The 19,500-nt window shown below is 43.2% G+C and overlaps 1 protein-coding gene across 3 annotated transcripts in view; it reads right to left on the reverse strand.

Annotated features, from left to right (window-relative positions):
- The window catches only part of LOC144594659 (polycomb protein Suz12-like), a 61,787-nt gene that overhangs the window by 6,867 nt on the left and 35,420 nt on the right, over window positions 1–19,500 (reverse strand). For 2 of the 3 annotated variants that reach the window (XM_078401467.1, XM_078401470.1), the window contains 8 exons: window positions 19,061–19,166; window positions 18,125–18,302; window positions 13,487–13,575; window positions 11,649–11,792; window positions 10,317–10,474; window positions 8,280–8,478; window positions 6,930–7,009; window positions 3,062–5,733 (listed from right to left, as the gene is read on the reverse strand). In XM_078401467.1, coding sequence (XP_078257593.1) covers window positions 5,388–5,733; window positions 6,930–7,009; window positions 8,280–8,478; window positions 10,317–10,474; window positions 11,649–11,792; window positions 13,487–13,575; window positions 18,125–18,302; window positions 19,061–19,166 — 1,300 coding nt within the window. In that variant the 3' untranslated portion in view covers window positions 3,062–5,387. Of the gene's footprint in view, window positions 1–3,061; window positions 5,734–6,929; window positions 7,010–8,279; window positions 8,479–10,316; window positions 10,475–11,648; window positions 11,793–13,486; window positions 13,576–18,124; window positions 18,303–19,060; window positions 19,167–19,500 lie in introns of those variants that run through there. The other variant, XM_078401469.1, reaches the window with a different exon arrangement.

Below are 19,500 nucleotides of genomic sequence, written 5' to 3' on the forward strand. Positions count from 1 at the left end.
AAATAAAGCACACGTATAATTTACATCTCAATGCCTCGGATACCTACACTAATAGACAGCAGGCAACTGCAGTTGCTATTTCAACACAACAGGCTGCAAAATCTAACTCAAAAACCAAGCTGACTACTGAAAGATAAAGATGCAAAAATCAAATTTGCTCTTGTTCTGTAGGGCAGGCAATTAAAAACACTATTTTTTTGGTATGTACAACTCCAGCCCCACTTTCAACTAGTGAATATATAAAGCAAGGACACAAAGTGCTGGCTCATTGTGGACACCACCTTTCCTTCATGATCATTGCTTTTTTCATATCTTTCATTCATTTGTTCTATTTACCTTCGATATCACTCGTTCCCTTTTCCCCCGACTCTCAGTCTGAAGAAAGGTCTCGACCCGAAACAATCACCTATTCCTTTTCTCCAGAGATGCTGCCTGACTCGTTTAGTTACTCCAGCTTTGTGTCTATCTTAAGTGCTGGAGTAACTCAGCGGGTCAGGCAGCATTTCTGGGGGACATGGATAGGTGACATTTCGGGTTAGACTGAAGGGCACCTATCCATGTTCTCTTGGGATGCTGCTTGACCCAGTTACTCCAACACTTTGCGCCCCGTTTTTGTAAACTAGTAGTTTCTCGTCTCTACAATATATACAGCAAATGACACCGATACCTACCTCCTAGTTCCCAAAACACACACCACCAAAATAATTAAGACAGTTAACAGATAAAAGGTAAATGCAACCCACACACAGAGACAATCACAGTATTTATTTATTCTATATTATGCCTCATGCAACATCCCATTTACAATTCAGTTTCCCCCCCACTAAGCAACTATGGTGAGGTAGTTCTTCAAGATTTGAAATACGGTAGAAAAATTGAAATTAATTGAATGGATGATAAATTTGCGAATTGCTCATTCCACAGGCGAGCACTAATATCGTGGGTTTGATGATCGCGGCCTGTGTAACGCAGATAGAACGCGAGAATGAATTTGTCACAACTCTGAATTCTGTACCCCCCCCCCCCCCAAACCTTACCACAGCACAAGGCAATCGCCACATGAATCTGTACACAGAGCAGAGGGTGGGGAGAGGTTACACGTTCTGCAATGCATGGTCAAACAAAACAAAAACACAGAATGCAACAGTTTAAAGACAAAACTGAAAGTGTTTTTGTGTGCTATTATTTCCTCAATTATCAAGCAAACGAAGATCAAGGAACTGGAGTTGCAATTAACCATCTACGCTGTATCAAACAGTCAACAGTCCAAATCTGGCGATGGTATTTGTCCACCGAGCAGTTAAAACAGCATTTGACCACTCAGTCCCAAGCCTGAAGAATGATCCCGGCCTGAAATGTCATCTATCCATGTTGTCGAGGGATAATGCCTGACCCGCTGAGTTACTCCAGTAGTATAAGAAGATAACTGCAGATGCTGGTACAAATCGAAGGTATTTATTCACAAAATGCTGGAGTAACTCAGCAGGTCAGGCAGCTGAGTTGTTCAGTACTTGGGTCTCACCCAAAGCAGGTGGTCCGTTTACCTGCACAATCAGAGCAACTCTGCTCACCCCATTGCCACCCATTCGAGACATACCCTTGTGCATTAGGGTCAGGGTACAAACTTCCCCTTGTGAAACCCGATTCTTAGCTCATAACTGCTTCTCTGTGCATGCTAAGGAATTATTTTAGGCTTCCACCTGGACCCAATAGTTTTTTTTAAAAAATGGTTTACCCCCATTTTGCATTATCTCCAGTCAGCAAGGAATTAATGCACAGGTCCCAGGCAACACATTTGGTGTCCAATGCTTTTACAGGGGCACACCAAGAGTTGACAGTTGCAAGACATCCACTCTTGTTCACCAGTGTACACGGACTGGTGAAGGCAGAGTAAGCTTAAGCTTTCAATGGATACTCAAACAGGAACAATGATAGCTTGGAGAAGCACCTTTACGCTACCTGACACACCATCACAATAGACAATAAGTGCAGGAGGCCATTCGGCCCTTCGAGCCAGCACCACCATTCAAGAGACTATGTGGATCCATTCCTCTCATGTAACCTGCATCTGCAGTCTCTGGTGTCTGTATAACTGCGTATCTGTCTCCTTTTTAGGTTTGCCTGTGCTGAATGACTTGATTGCCATGGAAACCAAGCCAGGGGTACTGTTGAGACTGACCACAGACACAAGCCCTGAGCACTTTGCCCAGGCGGTGAAGTCCCACGACCCCATAGGGACAGCAGGGCATTTGGTTTCCATCGCCGCTGCCGATGGATTAAGAAATGCCCCCTTGGCCTTGCTAGCTAATCATGTGGAATCTGCTCTGGCAACTTTGGGAAGCTCTGAAGGTAGGAGTCGCTTTTGTTGAGCAGATTTATTCTGGTCACTCCGATGCAGGAAGTATGTGGATGCTTTGTAAAGCGTGCGGAGGATTTTATCAGAATGATGCTTGGGTTCAGAAGTACAACTACAGGGACGAGTTGGGTAGACTGGCATTGATTGAGAATGATCCGCCATGATCACATTGAATGGCGGTGCAGGCTCGAAGGGCCGAATGGCCTACTCCTGCACCTATTGTCTATTGTCTAATGCTGGTGGCTGAGGTGAGACCGTCAAAATTAAAGGACGTTATATAGACAATAGAAAATAGGTGCAGGAGTAGGCCATTCGGCCCTTCGAGCCAGCACCACCATTCACTGTGATCATGGCTGATCATTCTCAATCAGTACCCCGTTCCTGCCTTCTCCCCATACCCCCTGACTCCGCTATCCTTAAGAGCTCTATCTAGCTCTCTCTTGAATGCATTCAGAGAATTGGCCTCCACTGCCTTCCGAGGCAGAGAATTCCACAGATTCACAACTCTCTGACTGAAAAAGATCACAACAGATCCTCCCCCCCCCCCCCCCTCCAATCTTTGCACATCCCTCAAGCCTTTCCACTTGTCACTGTAATTTCATGTTTCATGTGTCTTGTGTTTTATGACTGTTGCCAGATCAATTTCTCTCCTGGGATAAAGTTATATCGTATCGTATTATATCTCAGGGGTCAAGACAGCTGGTATTCAATTTAACGGTCCTCGCGCCCAGTTTTCATCTGTACCTTTCATTGTAATTTCTAATAGATGTTCCCGAAAGAGAGTATGTCACTTTTTTTGAAGATCCAGCAACAATTTCCTTTCAGGTTAAACAGCAAGTGTAAATCACCTAGTCACTCAAGTTCCACTTTATTAAGGAGTCTTCAATCTTAATTTCTAAATTCAGATTTTAATTTACGTTTTGCATGGTTGGCATTATAGGCATTCAGTTTGAAGTAGGAAAATTGCTTATTTTATTTATTTTTTTAAATAGAAAAACCCATTAACATTTCGATGACCAGTTTGGTTACAAAACTGTGACAGGAAGGTGCGGGATCTTTTAAAAAAAAAAAAAAAAAAAACACGGAATGTCAGTGTAAAATATCACGAAATCCAAAATTTCCAGCATTAATTCAAAACCTTGGGCTGTCAAATTGTGTCGACCACACCAACTATCCTTGGCAGCTGAGAATTACTTTGCTTAGAAACAGTAGCAGCGAGAAAAACACTACAGCACCCCAACCGAAAGTACAAAAAAGGATCTGATTTACATGTGCAGAGCATTAGCAATAGCAGGTCAAAGCCACAAACAAGAATGTAGACACTATACACACACACGCCCGGGGGGGGAAAAGGGATAAAACGATTCACAGAAATGCATACTGTTACAGCTGGGAATGAAGAAAAATCATCAATTTATGGGATATAGTAAAATTCAACATGTTATCATTCAAACAGCAGCACCCTTTCCCTCTCATTTTAAAAAAGTTTTTTTCCCTACAAAAACAAGAGAGAAAAAAAAGGTAATCTTTCTGGAAGTTTTAAAAATAGGCAATGTTACTTGGCCCACAGTGTTTACTGAATTTAAAAAAACCTGCATCCCTTATACTGCACCAGTAGTGGCTGTGAAACACTTTCCATTGAAAAAAAAAACTGTAAACATAAACATTAACATGTGTTCTACCTGCACAACTGATTTCTCTGATGTGACAAAATACTGCGTAAAATACAAACCTCTTATCTGTCTTTTTTTTTTAGTGTCTCTTGCAATAAATACCCTGTGGTCTGGTAACAGGAAAATAAAAACATCGTAGTATAAATTGCAGAGTTGAAGTACTTCTGGCCCAGTGTTGTCCCCTGTCAACCCACTCAGCTCCGCCGTAGTGGTTCAAAGTGCCCCCGACTTTATACGGTGTTCCTTTACTGTTGTTAAGACAAGCTTGGCATGACCATCACACATGCTACCACAGCTTTCACAACACTGGTCAAATGGCTTTCCCTCCCCTCCTATATATGCATTTTGCCGTCGAGAAGATAGCCCCGACGTTGCCAGCGCGAGAATAACGGAGAGTTACAGCAGGAAAGTAATGCAGGACAACCGACCCCAAAGCTTTTGTGTGTGTTTTTTTTTAAAGCCGAAATGAAGCACATCAAGTGTATGCTTTGGCATAACAGCAAGCTGAAAGCAACAAAAGAAATGCATAAAAAGGCTTAATGTAAGAGCAGAGGACACTACGAGGAGCGTGAGCAAAGAGTAGAAATGTCATCTTAAAACAGAAATTATAAAGACACTTAAAAAAACAGGAGTCCTTTCCATAAAAGGAACAGATTCGCCCTGCCCCTGCGTCACAAGGAAATTAAGACCGAGATATACACAATATTTAAATTGCACTTGTTTTTTTTTAAAAAACAGAGGATTTGTGTTACACTCATGAAATACAGCATATTTCATCTAAAGTACATGCTTTCTTCAAAAAAGAATGTGAGGTGAAACACAATCCTTTCAGAGATTTCTTTATCACAAAAAAACACTTCTGAGATAGATTTTAAAACTATACAATACCGTTTGTTTTTTTTAAACTGCCAATATGATAGGTGAAATATTTGGTTTTTGTAGCCAAAATAAGATATTCTAGAAAGAATGATTAGCACAAAGTACACCTGCAGGCAGATGACAAGTGCTGGCTTGGTTCACTGTGATGAATGTAATGTCTTTTTAAATTGTACTCCTCCATCAGCTAAATTAAGTACAAATAAATGAACACACCAACATTTACAAGAATAAAGTATCTTAATACAACACTGCTATCTTGTTTCACTCAGTTAATGATTCGCCCCGAGTTCATTCGGAGCGTGCCAACTTCAGTTGCGATGCATACAAATAGATCTCCATGTGCACCTTCTCTCCTCACTGTGACGACCCACTGTGTCCGGAGAAAGGCGAGGACAAGGGGGTGAGGGCAAAAGGACGAGGGGCGGGTGGGTGGTGGGTGTCAGGGAACCAGGGACGAAGACGGGGCGAGTGGTTTGACTTCAGAGTTTGTGCCTTTTGCTCTGTTTGGTGACACCTGAGGTGAGAATGTCAGTGCTCGTGGCTTTGTCTCTCAACGCGGCACCACTGTCTTCACTGTTCAGCTGGCCGTTAGCCGCGGCCTCCTGCCTCAGTTTCAAAGCCAAGTGATCCCTCTGCAGCTTCTGCTGCAGCTCCCCCAGCCTGGCCATCACTTTATCTATGGTGTTTAAATTAATCAGGTTGAAGTCGTGCATGCTAACCAGATGGAGCAGGAAGTTCCGACACAGGCTCCTCTCAACTATCCTCGGTCCACAAGTCTCTACAAAGAGCAGGCAGGATTGATGCATCTGATTGTCAGCGATGAACCTGCAGAGTAACAAGAGCCCATTAATACAGGAACACGGAGCTTCAGAGTAACAACAGCTCATTCATACAGGTACATGGAACTGCAGAGTAACAACAGCTCATTCATACAGGTACATGGAACTGCAGAGTAACAACAGCTCATTCATACAGGTACATGGAACTGCAGAGTAACAACAGCTCATTCTTACAGGTACATGGAACTGCAGAGTAACAACAGCTCATTCATACAGGTACATGGAACTGCAGAGTAACAACAGCTCATTCATACAGGTACATGGAACTGCAGAGTAACAACAGCTCATTCATACAGGTACATGGAGCTACAGAGTAACAACAGCTCATTCATACAGGTACATGGAACTGCAGAGTAACAACAGCTCATTCATACAGGTACACGGAGCTTCAGAGTAACAACAGCTCATTCTTACAGGTACATGGAACTGCAGAGTAACAACAGCTCATCAATGCAGATAATGGACCGTAGAGTAACAAGCACCCATTAACACAAATACAAGGAACTGCAGAGTAACAAGAGCCCATTGAGTCATTCAGCTTCTGCACATCATTAGATGAGCACATAATTAAAGGATAAACCTTTTTAGGCATAAACATATTTTAGAAACACGGTACTTAAACATTAATCCTCAAATGCAATCACCATTTCTTATGTTTTTATAATGGTAATTGGGAAGCAACAGTGCATCAGCTTTATTGGAAGAGGAATTTGTGTGCCATGGTGGTATGGTACCTTATTTGCCATATGTACTGAGGTACAGTGAAATTCATAAGGGTTAGTGTTAGGGAATCTTGTGTGTAGAGATGCCTTGGTATTATACAGGGACCCAGCAAACCACATTTGGAATACTGTGCCATTTTAGTCTCCCTTCCCAAGGGAGGCACGGTGGTGCAGCGGGAGAGTTGCTGCCTTACAGCGCATGCAGCGCCGGAGACCCGGGTTCCATCCAGATTTGTAGGTTAATTTGCTTGGTGTAAGTGTAAATTGTCCTTTGTGTGTGTGTTAGTGTGAGGGGATTCAGTGGGCATGTGCAAGAGAGAATGAATTGGAAGGGTACAAGAAAAAAGTCTGATGGGAGGTGATAGCAAAGATTTGACAGACTGAACAGCCACCTTCTGTGTCACAGCAAGCCCTTCCATCCAGCTCAGTCGTGGGTGAATAAATAAGAACAAAAACTTGCCCATGTTTCATAACGTGCAGGTTCCATAGTTTCATCACTTCTTTCTCTCCTTCATTAACGTCCGTGAACTCATCGATTTGCTTTGGGAAAAAATGACAAGGCTCAATTAAACACTGGTGGAAAATTTGTCCGGGTTCAGTTTGGCTCAAGAGAGCTCATGGAAAACCATTGCAACTTATCTAGTTTAAACCATCACAATACTCATACTGCAGCAAGTCTTTTTTTTTTTACAGTGGCAACTTCGATATCTACAGATTAATGTTGTAAATGTTGTGTCATTGCACCATTTACAGTATTGGTCATGGTGGAGGTCCCAGTCTTTGATGTTATAGTCCCAGCTCCACAAAGAGGAGATCTGTGCTAAATGATAGACAGTAAAACCTAGTGCCTAGTGAGAACAAGGACCAGTTGAGCCAAAACTCTGCTCTCCCACCAGCCTATCCCTCCCTCCCTCCCTCCACAATCAGATCAAATGCCACAGTTTAAGAACAAGGGGTAGGCCATTTAGAACGGAGATGAGGAAAAACTTTTTCAGTCAGAGAGTTGTGAATCTGTGGAATTCTCTGCCTCAGAAGGCAGTGGAGGCCAATTCTCTGAATGCATTCAAGAGAGAGTTAGATAGAGCTCTTAAGGATAGCGGAGTCAGGGGGTATGGGGAGAAGGCAGGAACGGGGTACTGATTGTGGATGATCAGCCATGATCACAGTGAATGGTGGTGCTGGCTCGAAGGGCTGAATGCCTCCTTCTGCACCTATTGTCTATTGTCAAATGGCGTGTCAAGAAGTCAAACGGTCATTTGTTGTTATGGTTATTATTGTTATTTGTTCAGGGGTTATGGGGGGAAGGCAGGAGAATGGGGTTAGGAGGGAGATAGATCAGCCACGATTGAATGGCGGAGTAGACTTGATGGGCCGAATGGCCTAATTCTGCACCTATCACATGACCTTATGACAATGAAACAATGCAATTCTCACTTTCAGCAGCACAGCTGGCCTATAAACACAGTATTCATGCATAACATAATAAAGAAAAACAATTAAATCAATTAAAAACCCCAATACTAGTACAATACCGAGCGGCATGTCCCAGGACCAACAGCATCAATCAGAGTCTGAAGTTTCTGGCCAACCTGCTGATAGACTCCACTATCGTACCACTCCACGCCAAGTTTAGTGAACGGTATAAAATAGAGAATGATTGAAACACTCAGCACGTCAGGTAGCACTTGTGGCAAGCAGAAACAACTAATGCTTCAAGTGGAAATCACTTTGGTTCTCACTCCACAGATGCTGCCTGTCCTGCTGATCACTTGCAGCACTGTGCTGTGAGCAAGGCACAAGGGTTACTGACTGTAATGGTTTTCTCCCGCAGCCACTCGGGGTCCTTCTCGTCCTCACTGTCCACGTCCATCTCCTGGGGCCTGAGGGGGAGACAGGTGTCACTGTGGAAGTAAAGGCGGTTGTGGCCACTGATGTACGTCCGCTGCTGCTCCACTTCTCCATCTTCAGACTCCAAGAACTCGGACAGACTTGGTTTGGTGCGTTTTGGTCTTAAAAATAAAACGTTGGTGGAAAAAGTGAACCCATTGTCCTTAAGTGTCCACAATCCAAAACTACACATACATACTAAATATCACAGTCACACAGCATGGAAATAGAGCCCTTTGGCCCAACTCGGCCATGCCAACCAAGATGCCCCATCGACAGTAGCCCCACCTATCCATGTTTGGTCCATATCCCTCTAAACTTTTCCTATCCCTATATTTGCCCAAATGTTTTTAAAATGCTGTTATACTACCCGCCTCAACTACCTCCGTTGGCAGCATGTTCCATATACCCAACCTGTTAAAAAGTTGCCCCTCAGGTTCCCATTAAATCTTCCCCCTCTCACCATAAACCTGTGTCCTCTAGATCTTGATTCCCCTACTCTATGTAAAATAATTCTGTCCTATCTATTCCCTCCATGATCTTCTACAGCTCTATAAGATCACCCCTCAGCCTCCTGCTGTCCACGGAATGGTCCTATGCAGGTCCTCAAGTTCTGGCAACATCCTCTTAAATCTGAAGATTGACACAAAAAGCTGGAGTAACTCAGCACGACGGGCACTCTTATATCTCCCCTGCATGCTTTCCAGCTGAACAACATCCTTCCTATAGCAGGGTGACCAAAACTAAACACTACTCCAAATGCTGCCACACCAACATCTTGTACAACTGCAACTTAACATCCCAACTTCTAACCTAAATACCCTGACTAATGAAGGCCAATGTATCGAAAGCCTTCTTGACCACTCTATCTACCTGTGGCACCACTTTCAAGGAACCACATGCCTGCAAATCCTTGAAAGTACTGGAGCACATAGAGGGATCTATGTGGAGCATATAGAGAGCCTACGAGTAATCTGACAGCGACTTTAGTTTCCCCACCATTTACATCAGCACACAGGGTGGCCTGGGGCCATTTACACTGAGAACTATATCCTACACACTCTATCTTACCCTCTGCTCTACTTATTGCACTCTAGTTTGACTCGGTGGTATTTACATGATTCGATTGGATAACATGCAATTACAAAGCTTTTCACTGTACCTCACAGTACACATAACAATAAGAAACTTGAAACTCCCAATCCCATTTTTCAGTCCAAAGCACACAATGTAATTGAATATAATTGTTTTGAATGTATTATATCACCTCTTGATTCTTTTGTTTCAGCTTTGGATAAATATTAAAACTGAGGAGCAATTTAAGTCCACAGCGAACGAATGTGTTAATGGAAACAATTGTGTGCAATGTGCGTATCATTCCCAAGAACTCCACGAGTCCGCTGGATTAATTACATAGAAAGCCTGCGCACACAATAATCCCACAGCAAACAAGAAACTAGTGAAACCCTAGACAGTAGTAAATTGCACACATAACCCAATCATGAGGGGAATAGATGGGGTGAATGCAGGGAAGGTAGGTTATGTTCATAAGTGACAGGAGCAGTATTAGGCCATTTGGCCCATCAGGTCTACTTTGCCATTCAATCATGGCTGATCTACATTTCCCTCCCAACCCCATTCTTCTGCCTTCGCCCCATAACCCCTGACACCCTTAGTAATCAAGAACCTCTCAATCTCTGCCATAAAAATGTCCATTGACGACCTCCACAGCCTTTTGTGGCAATGAATTCCACAGATTCACCACCCTCTGACTAAAGAAATTCATTTTCCTCTCCTTTCTAAAAGGTACATCCTTTTATTCGGAGCCTATAGCATCTGGTGATAGACTCCCCCACTAATGGAAGCATTCTCTCCACATTCACTATTCGGTATCAAGAACCGGACAGCTGCTACACCTGTGTGCCAACTCTGGGCTGAGACACGGCCAGTGTGTCCTCACCTGCAAACCAGGATGTGGGTGACTGGTGTCCTTTTCACCGGACCGTTGCGGCTGAAGGCAAAGCCAGGCTGGGAATGAATATCCTGAGGATTCCCTGCGTAAGAGCCATCGTAACACTCGTTAATGGATACATCTATCCTAGCACCTTTAGGATGAGGCTGCAAAAAAAAAAAGAAGTTATCCTCATGAAGCTTTCAACAGGACCGTTGTATTAACTTTTAGTATTGCGCTGTTAGCAAATTTCTGCAGTGATGAGCAATTAGAGTTAGAACAGAGAACGCTACAGCACGGGGGCATGTCCTTCAAGGAATTACAGGACACTAGGAATTACAGGTGCTCTAATCTTACGTAGAACACAAAGTACTGGAGCAACTCAGCGGCATCTCTGCAGAACATGGTTAGGCAACGCTTCGAGTTGGGACTCTTCTTCAGGTCCCTTAGTATTCTAAACTGATCTCCTCTGCCTGCACGTAATCTATATCCCCCCATTCTCTGCATATCCATGCACCTGTCTAAAAGCTTCTTAAACGCCACTACCTCGTCCCAAACAGCTCACTATAAGCAACCACAGCATTAAAAGCAACATTTATAAACTGATGTAACTTTAAATCGCAAATGGATACGCATGGATATTGTGGGTCGAAGGGCCTGTTCTGTACAATTTTATGACTTTGCAAGAAGCAAATTTATTGAATTCGGTCACAAATTATAACCCATTAAAAACTGATCTCCCAGATTACCCAACACCATGGCAAGTTCAAGACTTCAAGGTCAGCTTATTGTCACATGTACCAATTAAGGTACAGTGAAATTTGAGTTCTGAGGTGTATTGGATTTTTTTTTTTAATTACTTGTTTTGAAAATGTAATCTTTCTGAAAAGGCATTTGCAATATTAAGAACAAATCACTTCAGATTTAAAAAAATTAAAAATCATGATTCCTTAATAGACACTTAAATGTAAACATTTTAAATTCCAGCCTGAATTAATAACCTCTGCAGAATTGTCTAATCATAATGAAGACAGTGGCAGTCTGAAGAAGGGTCTCGACTCGAAACGTCACCCATTCCTTCTCTCCTGAGATGCTGCCTGACCTGCTGAGTTACTCCAGCATTTTGTGAATAAATAATTAAAACAGTAGCGTGTACAAGTGCTGGTATTCATTGGAGATCCTTATAAGGAATAGCCCACTGGCCTGGGTTTAATCATATTAATCACGTGTAAAGCATGACTCACAGTAAAGGGGAAAATATATTTTGCAGAAGAGAAACGTTTGACATCATGTTAGCTACTCTTAGACACAGGGCAAGGGATTTCAAGAAAGGACACACACCACATAATTGAAGATAAATCTGCTATGGCAAAGCTTGAGGTGTTTCAGCAGGCTGTAGAGCTTCCGACAGTTTAACGTGCACCATGGACAGTGCAAGTCATCTCGGGCTTCAGTCTGCTGCCGTGTGTTGTTGTTATAAAGGAACTGCAAAAACAAATTGGGATGGTAAGAAAAAGAACGAGGACATCCTCAGCTTTAAGTCGCACATCGCAACTGACACAGGTGAAGGCCTGCTGGTCACTAATGAGAAAGGCTGCATTTTAAATATAGCCACCATATGGCAATTTGTTTTTTACACAAATGGAAATCACAATTTAGACTTTCGAGATATGGCCCTTTGGCCCACCGAGTCCGTGCCGACCAGCGATCACCCCGTTCATACTAGTTCAGCGTTATCCCACTTTCACGTCCGTTCTCTGTACACTAGGGGCAATTTACAGAGCCCAATTATTGCACAAACCCACACGCACGCACACCTTTGGGATGCGAGAGAAAACCAGAGCACCTGGAAGAAACCCTTGCAGTCCCAAGTAGACCGTGCAAACTCCAAACAGACAGCAGCTGAAGACTGGATTGAACCCCGATCGCTGGTGTTGTGAGACAGCAGCTCTACTGTGCCTCCAGTACCACAGTCTTATAGCATTTAATCAGAAATAAGTCGCGTTCTGATGAAATCCAATACTAGTTGGCATCTTGTGTAGATTGGCATGAAAGCAGAAACTGCGAAAACCGCTAATCTTCAAGATGTTGCATTTTATTGAAGTAGTTCAGCTAGCCAGTGTAAATTAACTTTAATGGTAGAACCTCAATTACAAAACAGTCTATTAATTCCAAGAAACCTGCACTTGTTTGAAATGAGATTGAAACTAAATATTTAAACTCAACTTCAATTCATGTGAAGGGCCCCAGCCTACCACAGTAGCTTTTGGTTAGGGGAGGAAGGGGAGGGCAGGAGAGTGCAACTACCCATCCGCATGTCTCCCAAGTATCCAAATGCCCAACACTTTGTCCCAACTGAAACAGTTTAGCATTGCTACAGATTCTAATGATGGTTTCAATGCACCTGTAGATGGATTCCATGTTTGCCACACTTGCAATATGGCAACAAGAACTGAACACAATACTTCAGCTGTGGCTAACCACTGCTTAGGAAGGAACTGCAGATGCTGGTTTAAACCGAAGATGGACACAAAAAGCTAGAGTAACTCAGCGGGTCAGGCAGCATCTCTGGAGAGAAGGAATAGGTGAAATGTCACCTATTCCTTTCCTCCAGAGATGATGTGTGACCCGCTGAGTTACTCCAGCTTTTTGTGTCTATCTTCGGCTAATACATTTCCAATTTAATACCATTTATTCCAACTTAATACAACGCCCTGTTCTCCAGATTCAGGGACAGTTTCTTCCCAGCTGTCATGAGGCAACTGAACCATCCTACCGACAACCAGGGAGCTGCCCTGAGCTACTATCCACTTCATTGGAGACCCTCGGACTATCTTTGATGAGACTTTACTGGATTTTATCTTGCACTAAACATCATTCCTGTTATTCCCTTTATCATGTATCTGTACAATGTGGACGGCTCGATTGTAATCATGTATTGTGTTTACGCGGATTGGTTAGCACGCAACAAAAGCTTTTCACTGTGTACACGTGACAATAAACTAAACTTCCTCAACGAATGGAAATAATTAACCTCATAACTTCTAAACCAACCCTCTCGCCACCTTCATGGATATTGCTCACCTGGCCAATCTACAAATCTTTATGCTATCTACAGCTTCCAACCACATTATCAACTACGACAACAAAAGATTTGCTTGGAGACATTCATGCCATACCTGATAAAATATCCTTAATTTCTGCCGTGGTTCCATTGAAACTTGTTCCTTTTTACTTTGAAGTTCTGTTGTCAGAGAGTCTTTTACAGCTGTGAGTTTAAAAATAAATCGCATATAAAGTACAAGATTTCAGGGCTTATTTAAGTGCTCAAATCTAGTAATTCTGCTCCAATGTTTATTCAGTGTTTAATGTGCTCAGTGTGAAACGTGTTTAAAATTGGATTAAAAAGATGAAGAAGAGAAAAAAAAGGCTATTATGAAAAGATATGGAGGGACATAGAATGTCATATAGTGATATAGCGTGGAAACAGGCCCTTCGGCCCAACTTGCCCACACCTGCCAACATGTCCCACCTGCCCGCGTTTGGTCCATATCCCTCCAAACCTGTCACATCCAGTTACCTGTCTAACTGTTTCTTAAAAGGTGGGATAGTCTCAACTACCTCCTCTGACAGATGTGTTGAAAGGTTGGGCAGAAAGGTGTCAGGTGAAATTTAATGCTGACAACAAAAAAAACGGTTGTATTAGTAGATGATTTTAACTTCCCATGTTGACTGGGAATCCCATAGTGCAAAGGGTTTGGACAGAATGCAATGTATTTTGTCCAGAAAAGCTTTCTTAAACAAAATACAGAGGAGCTTGTTAGAGAGGCCACCATGGCTGCTTATTTTATTTTTGTTGCAAATACAGTGGGAAAAAAGTTTGTTTGGTCCTCCCACTAGGGAACAAGGCAGAGCCAGTAATTGACATAGGAGAACACTCATTCTCTTAGTTTTTAAATAATCATGGGGAAAAGATAGGACTGGTTGGCATGGACAGATTGGGTCGAAGAGCCGGTTTCCATGCTGTATGACCACATGTGAAGTAATGCACTTCAGGACATCAAATACTCTGATAGATTATACAGTAAATGGCAGGGACCTCAGGAGTAAGCTGCAGAGGGGGTTCGGGGTGCAAATTCATAGCTCCGTGAAAAAAGGCAACACATGTAGATAGAATAGTGAAAGAGCATTCGACATGCTTGCCTTCAGAGGCTGATTTGAGACAATGTGTCGCCGTTGTACTAAAACACTAGTCAGGCCAGACTTGAGTACTGTGTTCTACACTACAGAAAGGATGCCTTATGATTAGAAAGATTGGGGAACAGACATGCAAGGTTTTCACTTGGAGCAGAAGGATGTCATTGTGAGGAAAGCAGATTGACTGGGGGTTTTTTCCCCAATAAAACATTAAGTGGTACCACTGTAGAAAATTTATAAAATTACTAGGGGATGTGGGAATGAACGGGATAAATACTAAATTATTTTTGAGGGTGGCAGTCTAAAGCTAGAGGGCATACGTTTAATGCAAGGGGGGAGAAATTTAAAGGAGATCGGAGGGGCAATTTCTTCCCCCCAAATAGAGGATGGCTGATACCTGGAAAAAGCTGCCACAGATGGCAGTGAGGGGAAATACAATCACAACGTCTAAAAGGCATTTGGACAGGACAGTTACACGAGTGGCTACAGCCTAATGCAGAAAAATGGGGCTGGCGGAGATGGGCAGAGGTGGTATGGACTAGTTGCTTCTGTGCTGTACAACTGTAATTATTTTCAGCCTAAATATCTTGTGATGCAAAATCACTCCATTCAGTCTGAATAATTCACCAAAAATCAAATATTTTTGCTTCAAACGAATCAGAACTATATTTAAGTCAAGAGAAACACTGGTTACGTGCAGTACAGATACAATATCAAATTTGTATTCTAAATGCAATTATAATTAAAAAGTTACAAACAGGATCGGCTGTAATTATGTACATCATATTAAGTTAGAATGTATTCAATTTAACATGATTAAGCCAGCACAATTTAAATAGCACTTAAGTTTATACACCTATTAATTCCCATCTAAACATTTATGTCATTAAACCTAACAATTCAGCTATTTTAATGCATTGTTTGGTTCGGCAGCAGCGATCTCACCTGCCAGAGCTACAGATCCTAACTCCAGAGAGAACCAGAACATGTAATTGAGATGTTAAACCAATCTTTTGTTCACTCTCGGGTGAAGAGTGTGACGAACAGAAGCAACCACCCAATAACCCAGCTCACACTGAAACATAGACAATAGCTGCAAGGGTAGGCCATTCGGCCCTTCGAGCCAACACCGCCATTCAATGTGATCAAGGCTGATCACCCAAAATCAGTACCCCGTTCCTGCTTGCTCTCCATATCCTTTGATTCCATTAACCCCAAGAGCTATATCTAACTCTCCCTTGAATATATCCAGTGAATTGGCCTCCACTGCCTTCTGTGACAGGGAATTCCAGAGATTCACAACTCTCTGGGTGAAAAAGTTTATCCTCATCTCAGTCCTAAATGGCCTACCCCTTATTCTTAAACTGTGACCCCTGGTTCTGGACTCCCCCAACACCGGGGACATTTTTCCTGCATCTAGCCAGTCCAATCACTTAAGAATTGTATATGTTTCTATAAGATCCCCTCTCATCCTTCTAAACTCCAGCAAACACAAGCCCTAAAATAAGCTCCTTATTATGTCGTTTAAGAACAAGGGGTAGGCCATTTAGAACAGAGATGAGGAAAAACTTTTGCACCAGAGTTGTGAATCTGTGGAATTCTCTGCCTCAGGAGGCAGGAGGCCAATTCTCTGGATGCTTAGATAGAGATGCTTAGAGTTAGATAGAGCTCTTAAAGATAGCGGAGTCAAGGGATATGGGGAGAAGGCAGGAACGGGGTACTGATTGTGGATGATCAGCCATGATCAAAGTGCTCGAAGGGCCGAATGGCCTCATTCTGCACCTATTGTCTATTATGAACCTTTAATCAGCATCACTAAATCACTCCACCTGAAAATTACCTCAGATATACGCACACATAATGCTGACTGGACTTGGTACACACAGGTGAAATCACAAAGCACATGAAAAGATGCCATTTTAATGTAAGCAACCTCATTAAAGAGCGTAGGAAAAAAACTGTAGATGCTGGTTTTAATGGAAGGTAGGTACAAAATGCTGGAGTAACTCAGCGGGTTAGGCAGCATCTAGACAAGGAATGGGTGACGTTTCGGTCGAGACCCTTCTTCAGACTGATGTCAGGAGAGGGGGCAGGTGTCCCTGTTCATACTAGTTCTATGCTATCCCACTTTCTCATCAACTCCATACACACTAGGAGTAATATGACAGAGACTCATTAATCTACAAACCCACTCGTCTTTGGGATGTGGGAGGAAACCGGAGCAAACCCCTGCCATCACAGGGATAATGTGCAAACTCCACACAGACAGCACCCGAGGTCAAAATAGAACCCGGCTCTCTTGCTGCCGCGAGGAGCAGCTCTACCATTACTCTGGTTAATTTGGATACCTTGTCAAAGATAGTTTCACGATCAGGAATGAGTCTCAAGAATCTTGTCCCTTCAGAGAATATTACCCGCCCAGAGACATTACCTGATCTGGGGATCATTCTCCATTTAATGGAGTGCAAAAAGCACTTTGAGTAGAGACCAGGTTCCAGTGTGGGAACAAGAGTAGCTACAACCTGTCTTTGAGGGATTGAGCTGCACCATCAAAAGCCAGCTCGTCACCACTTATCAGTTTAGTTTAGTTTGGAGATACGGCGCGGAAACAGGCCATTTGGCCCAACGTGTCCGCACTAGCCAGCAATCTCCGCACATTAACACTACCCTACTACACACACTAGGGACAATTTACAATTATACCAAGCCAATTAACCGACAAACCTGTACGTCTTTGGAGTTTGGGGGGAAACCGAAGATATCGGAGAAAAATTTGTGGAAGGATATTCTTGCTATTGAGGGCGTGCAGCGTAGGTTTACTAGGTTAATTCCTGGAATGGCGGGACTGTCATATGTTGAAAGACTGGAGCAACTAGGCTTGTATACACTGGAATTTAGGATGAGAGGGGATCTTATCGAAACATATAAGATTATTAAGGGGTTGGACACGTTAGAGGCAGGAAACATGTTCCCAATGTTGGGGGAGTCCAGAACCAGGGGCCACAGTTTAAGAATAAGGGGTAGGCCATTTAGAACAGAGACGAGGAAAAACATTTTCAGTCTGAGAGTTGTGAATCTGTGGAATTCTCTGCCTCAGAAGGCAATGGAGGCCAATTCTCTGAATGCATTCAAGAGAGAGCTAGATGGAGCTCTTAAGGATAGCGGAGTCAGGGGGTATGGGGAGAAGGCAGGAACGGGGCACTGATTGAAAATGATCAGCCAGGATCACATTGAATGGCGGTGCTGCCTCGAAGGGCCGAATGGCCTACTCCTGCACCTATTGTCTATTGAAAACCCATGCGGTCACGCACAATCTCCACACAGACAGCACTCGTAGTCAGGGTCGAACCCAGGTGTCTGGCGCTGTAAGGCAGCAACTCTACCGCTGCGCCTCCGTGCCGCTCCTTTTAAGGATGGGCAACAAATGCACATCTTGTACTAATAGTTACATCCTGATCTTTAGTCTGAGATTAAGTTCTAGATCCAAGTCTGGTACTGAACAAGGAGATACCAGACCAACTGAACCAGCTGATGGCCAGTCACAGCACTGGAAATGACATCCCTATAGACTATGAACAATCCATTGTGCAGCATGCTCTATATTTGCTGGTGGTTCTTACAGAGGGTCTGTGCTGGTTTCACAGAGTTGAGCTTGGTCTCTGCAGTTGTGGTGTCTGTGTTGCGAGTGGCAAGAGGTTTAGCTACTGGAGCAGTGGATCTATCTGCAGCATCTCCCGTCCATCGGAGGGTGAACTGGAGTGTAGGACCCTGAGAAAAGGTTTCAAAAGGAGGCAACCGCTGTGAAAACAAACAAGACATTAATTAACAAAGGCGCGCACTGGCACACAGATGATGAGTGCCAATTTCCAAAAGCAACTAGTAACATTGATATCAGACTCTAACCTGCAAAATAAGTTTTCATTTTGCCACCTGGGAAGATCATAAGTGATAGGAGCAGAATTAGGCCATTCGGTCCCTCAAGTTGACTCCGCCATTAAATCACGGCTGATCTATCTCTTCCTCCTAGCCCCATTCTCTTACCTTCTCCCCATAACCCCTGACACCCGCACTAATCAAGAATCTGTCTATCTCTGCCTTAAAAATATCCATTGACGGCCTCCTCAGCCTTCTGTGGCAAAGAATTCCACAGATTCATCGCCATCTGACTAAAGAAATTCCTCCTCATCTCCTTCTTAAAAGAACGTCCTTTAATTCTGAGGCTGTGGCCTCTAGTCCTAGACTCTCCCACTAGTGGAAACATCTTCTCCACACCCACTCTATCCAAACATAAACATCTGGAGGCATGGAGCATCTGCTTCCAACATCACGGAAATTTGGGTTGTTTCTGTTAGAGGCGGCTAATCGCAATATAAGTGCTGTGAGCAAGGATATAGATCTAATTTAACCCCTTCTCTCTCTCTCCCCCTCCCCCCACTATTCATCTAAAGAAGCGATCCATTCATCAGAACCACGGGTATTACCACGCTTAGAAAACATCAATCTAATACTACAATGCACAGATGCATGTGGAGAAAGGGCAGACTTGAGAAATATACCTTTCCATCGAGGATGGTTTCCCAAGTGGCCCTCTTCTTGTTGACAGGGCATTCATCCATTTCCTGCATGGCCACTTCATATTCTCCGTCAAGGAGCTGCAAGCGTCTGTAATGAAGCAAATTCATCAGATGACAACAATGTAATTTTAAAAAAGAACTGCGGATACTGGCTTCTACCTCAGATGGACAGACACAAAACGCTGGAATAACTCACAACTTTTATAAAGTTAAGACAGACACAAAAAAAGCTGGGGTAACTCAGCAGGTCAGGCAGCATCTCTGGGGAAAAAGGAACAGGTGATGTTTCGGGTCAAGGCCCTTCTTCAGAAGAAGCGTCGCGACCCAAAACAAAAACCTATTCCTTTTCTCTATAGATGCTGCCTGACTCGCTGAGTTACTCCAGCTTTTTGTGTCTGGTCTTCGGTTTAAACCAACGTCTG

This window comes from Rhinoraja longicauda, chromosome 6 (genome assembly GCF_053455715.1).
Source record: "Rhinoraja longicauda isolate Sanriku21f chromosome 6, sRhiLon1.1, whole genome shotgun sequence".
NCBI lineage: Eukaryota > Metazoa > Chordata > Chondrichthyes > Rajiformes > Arhynchobatidae > Rhinoraja > Rhinoraja longicauda.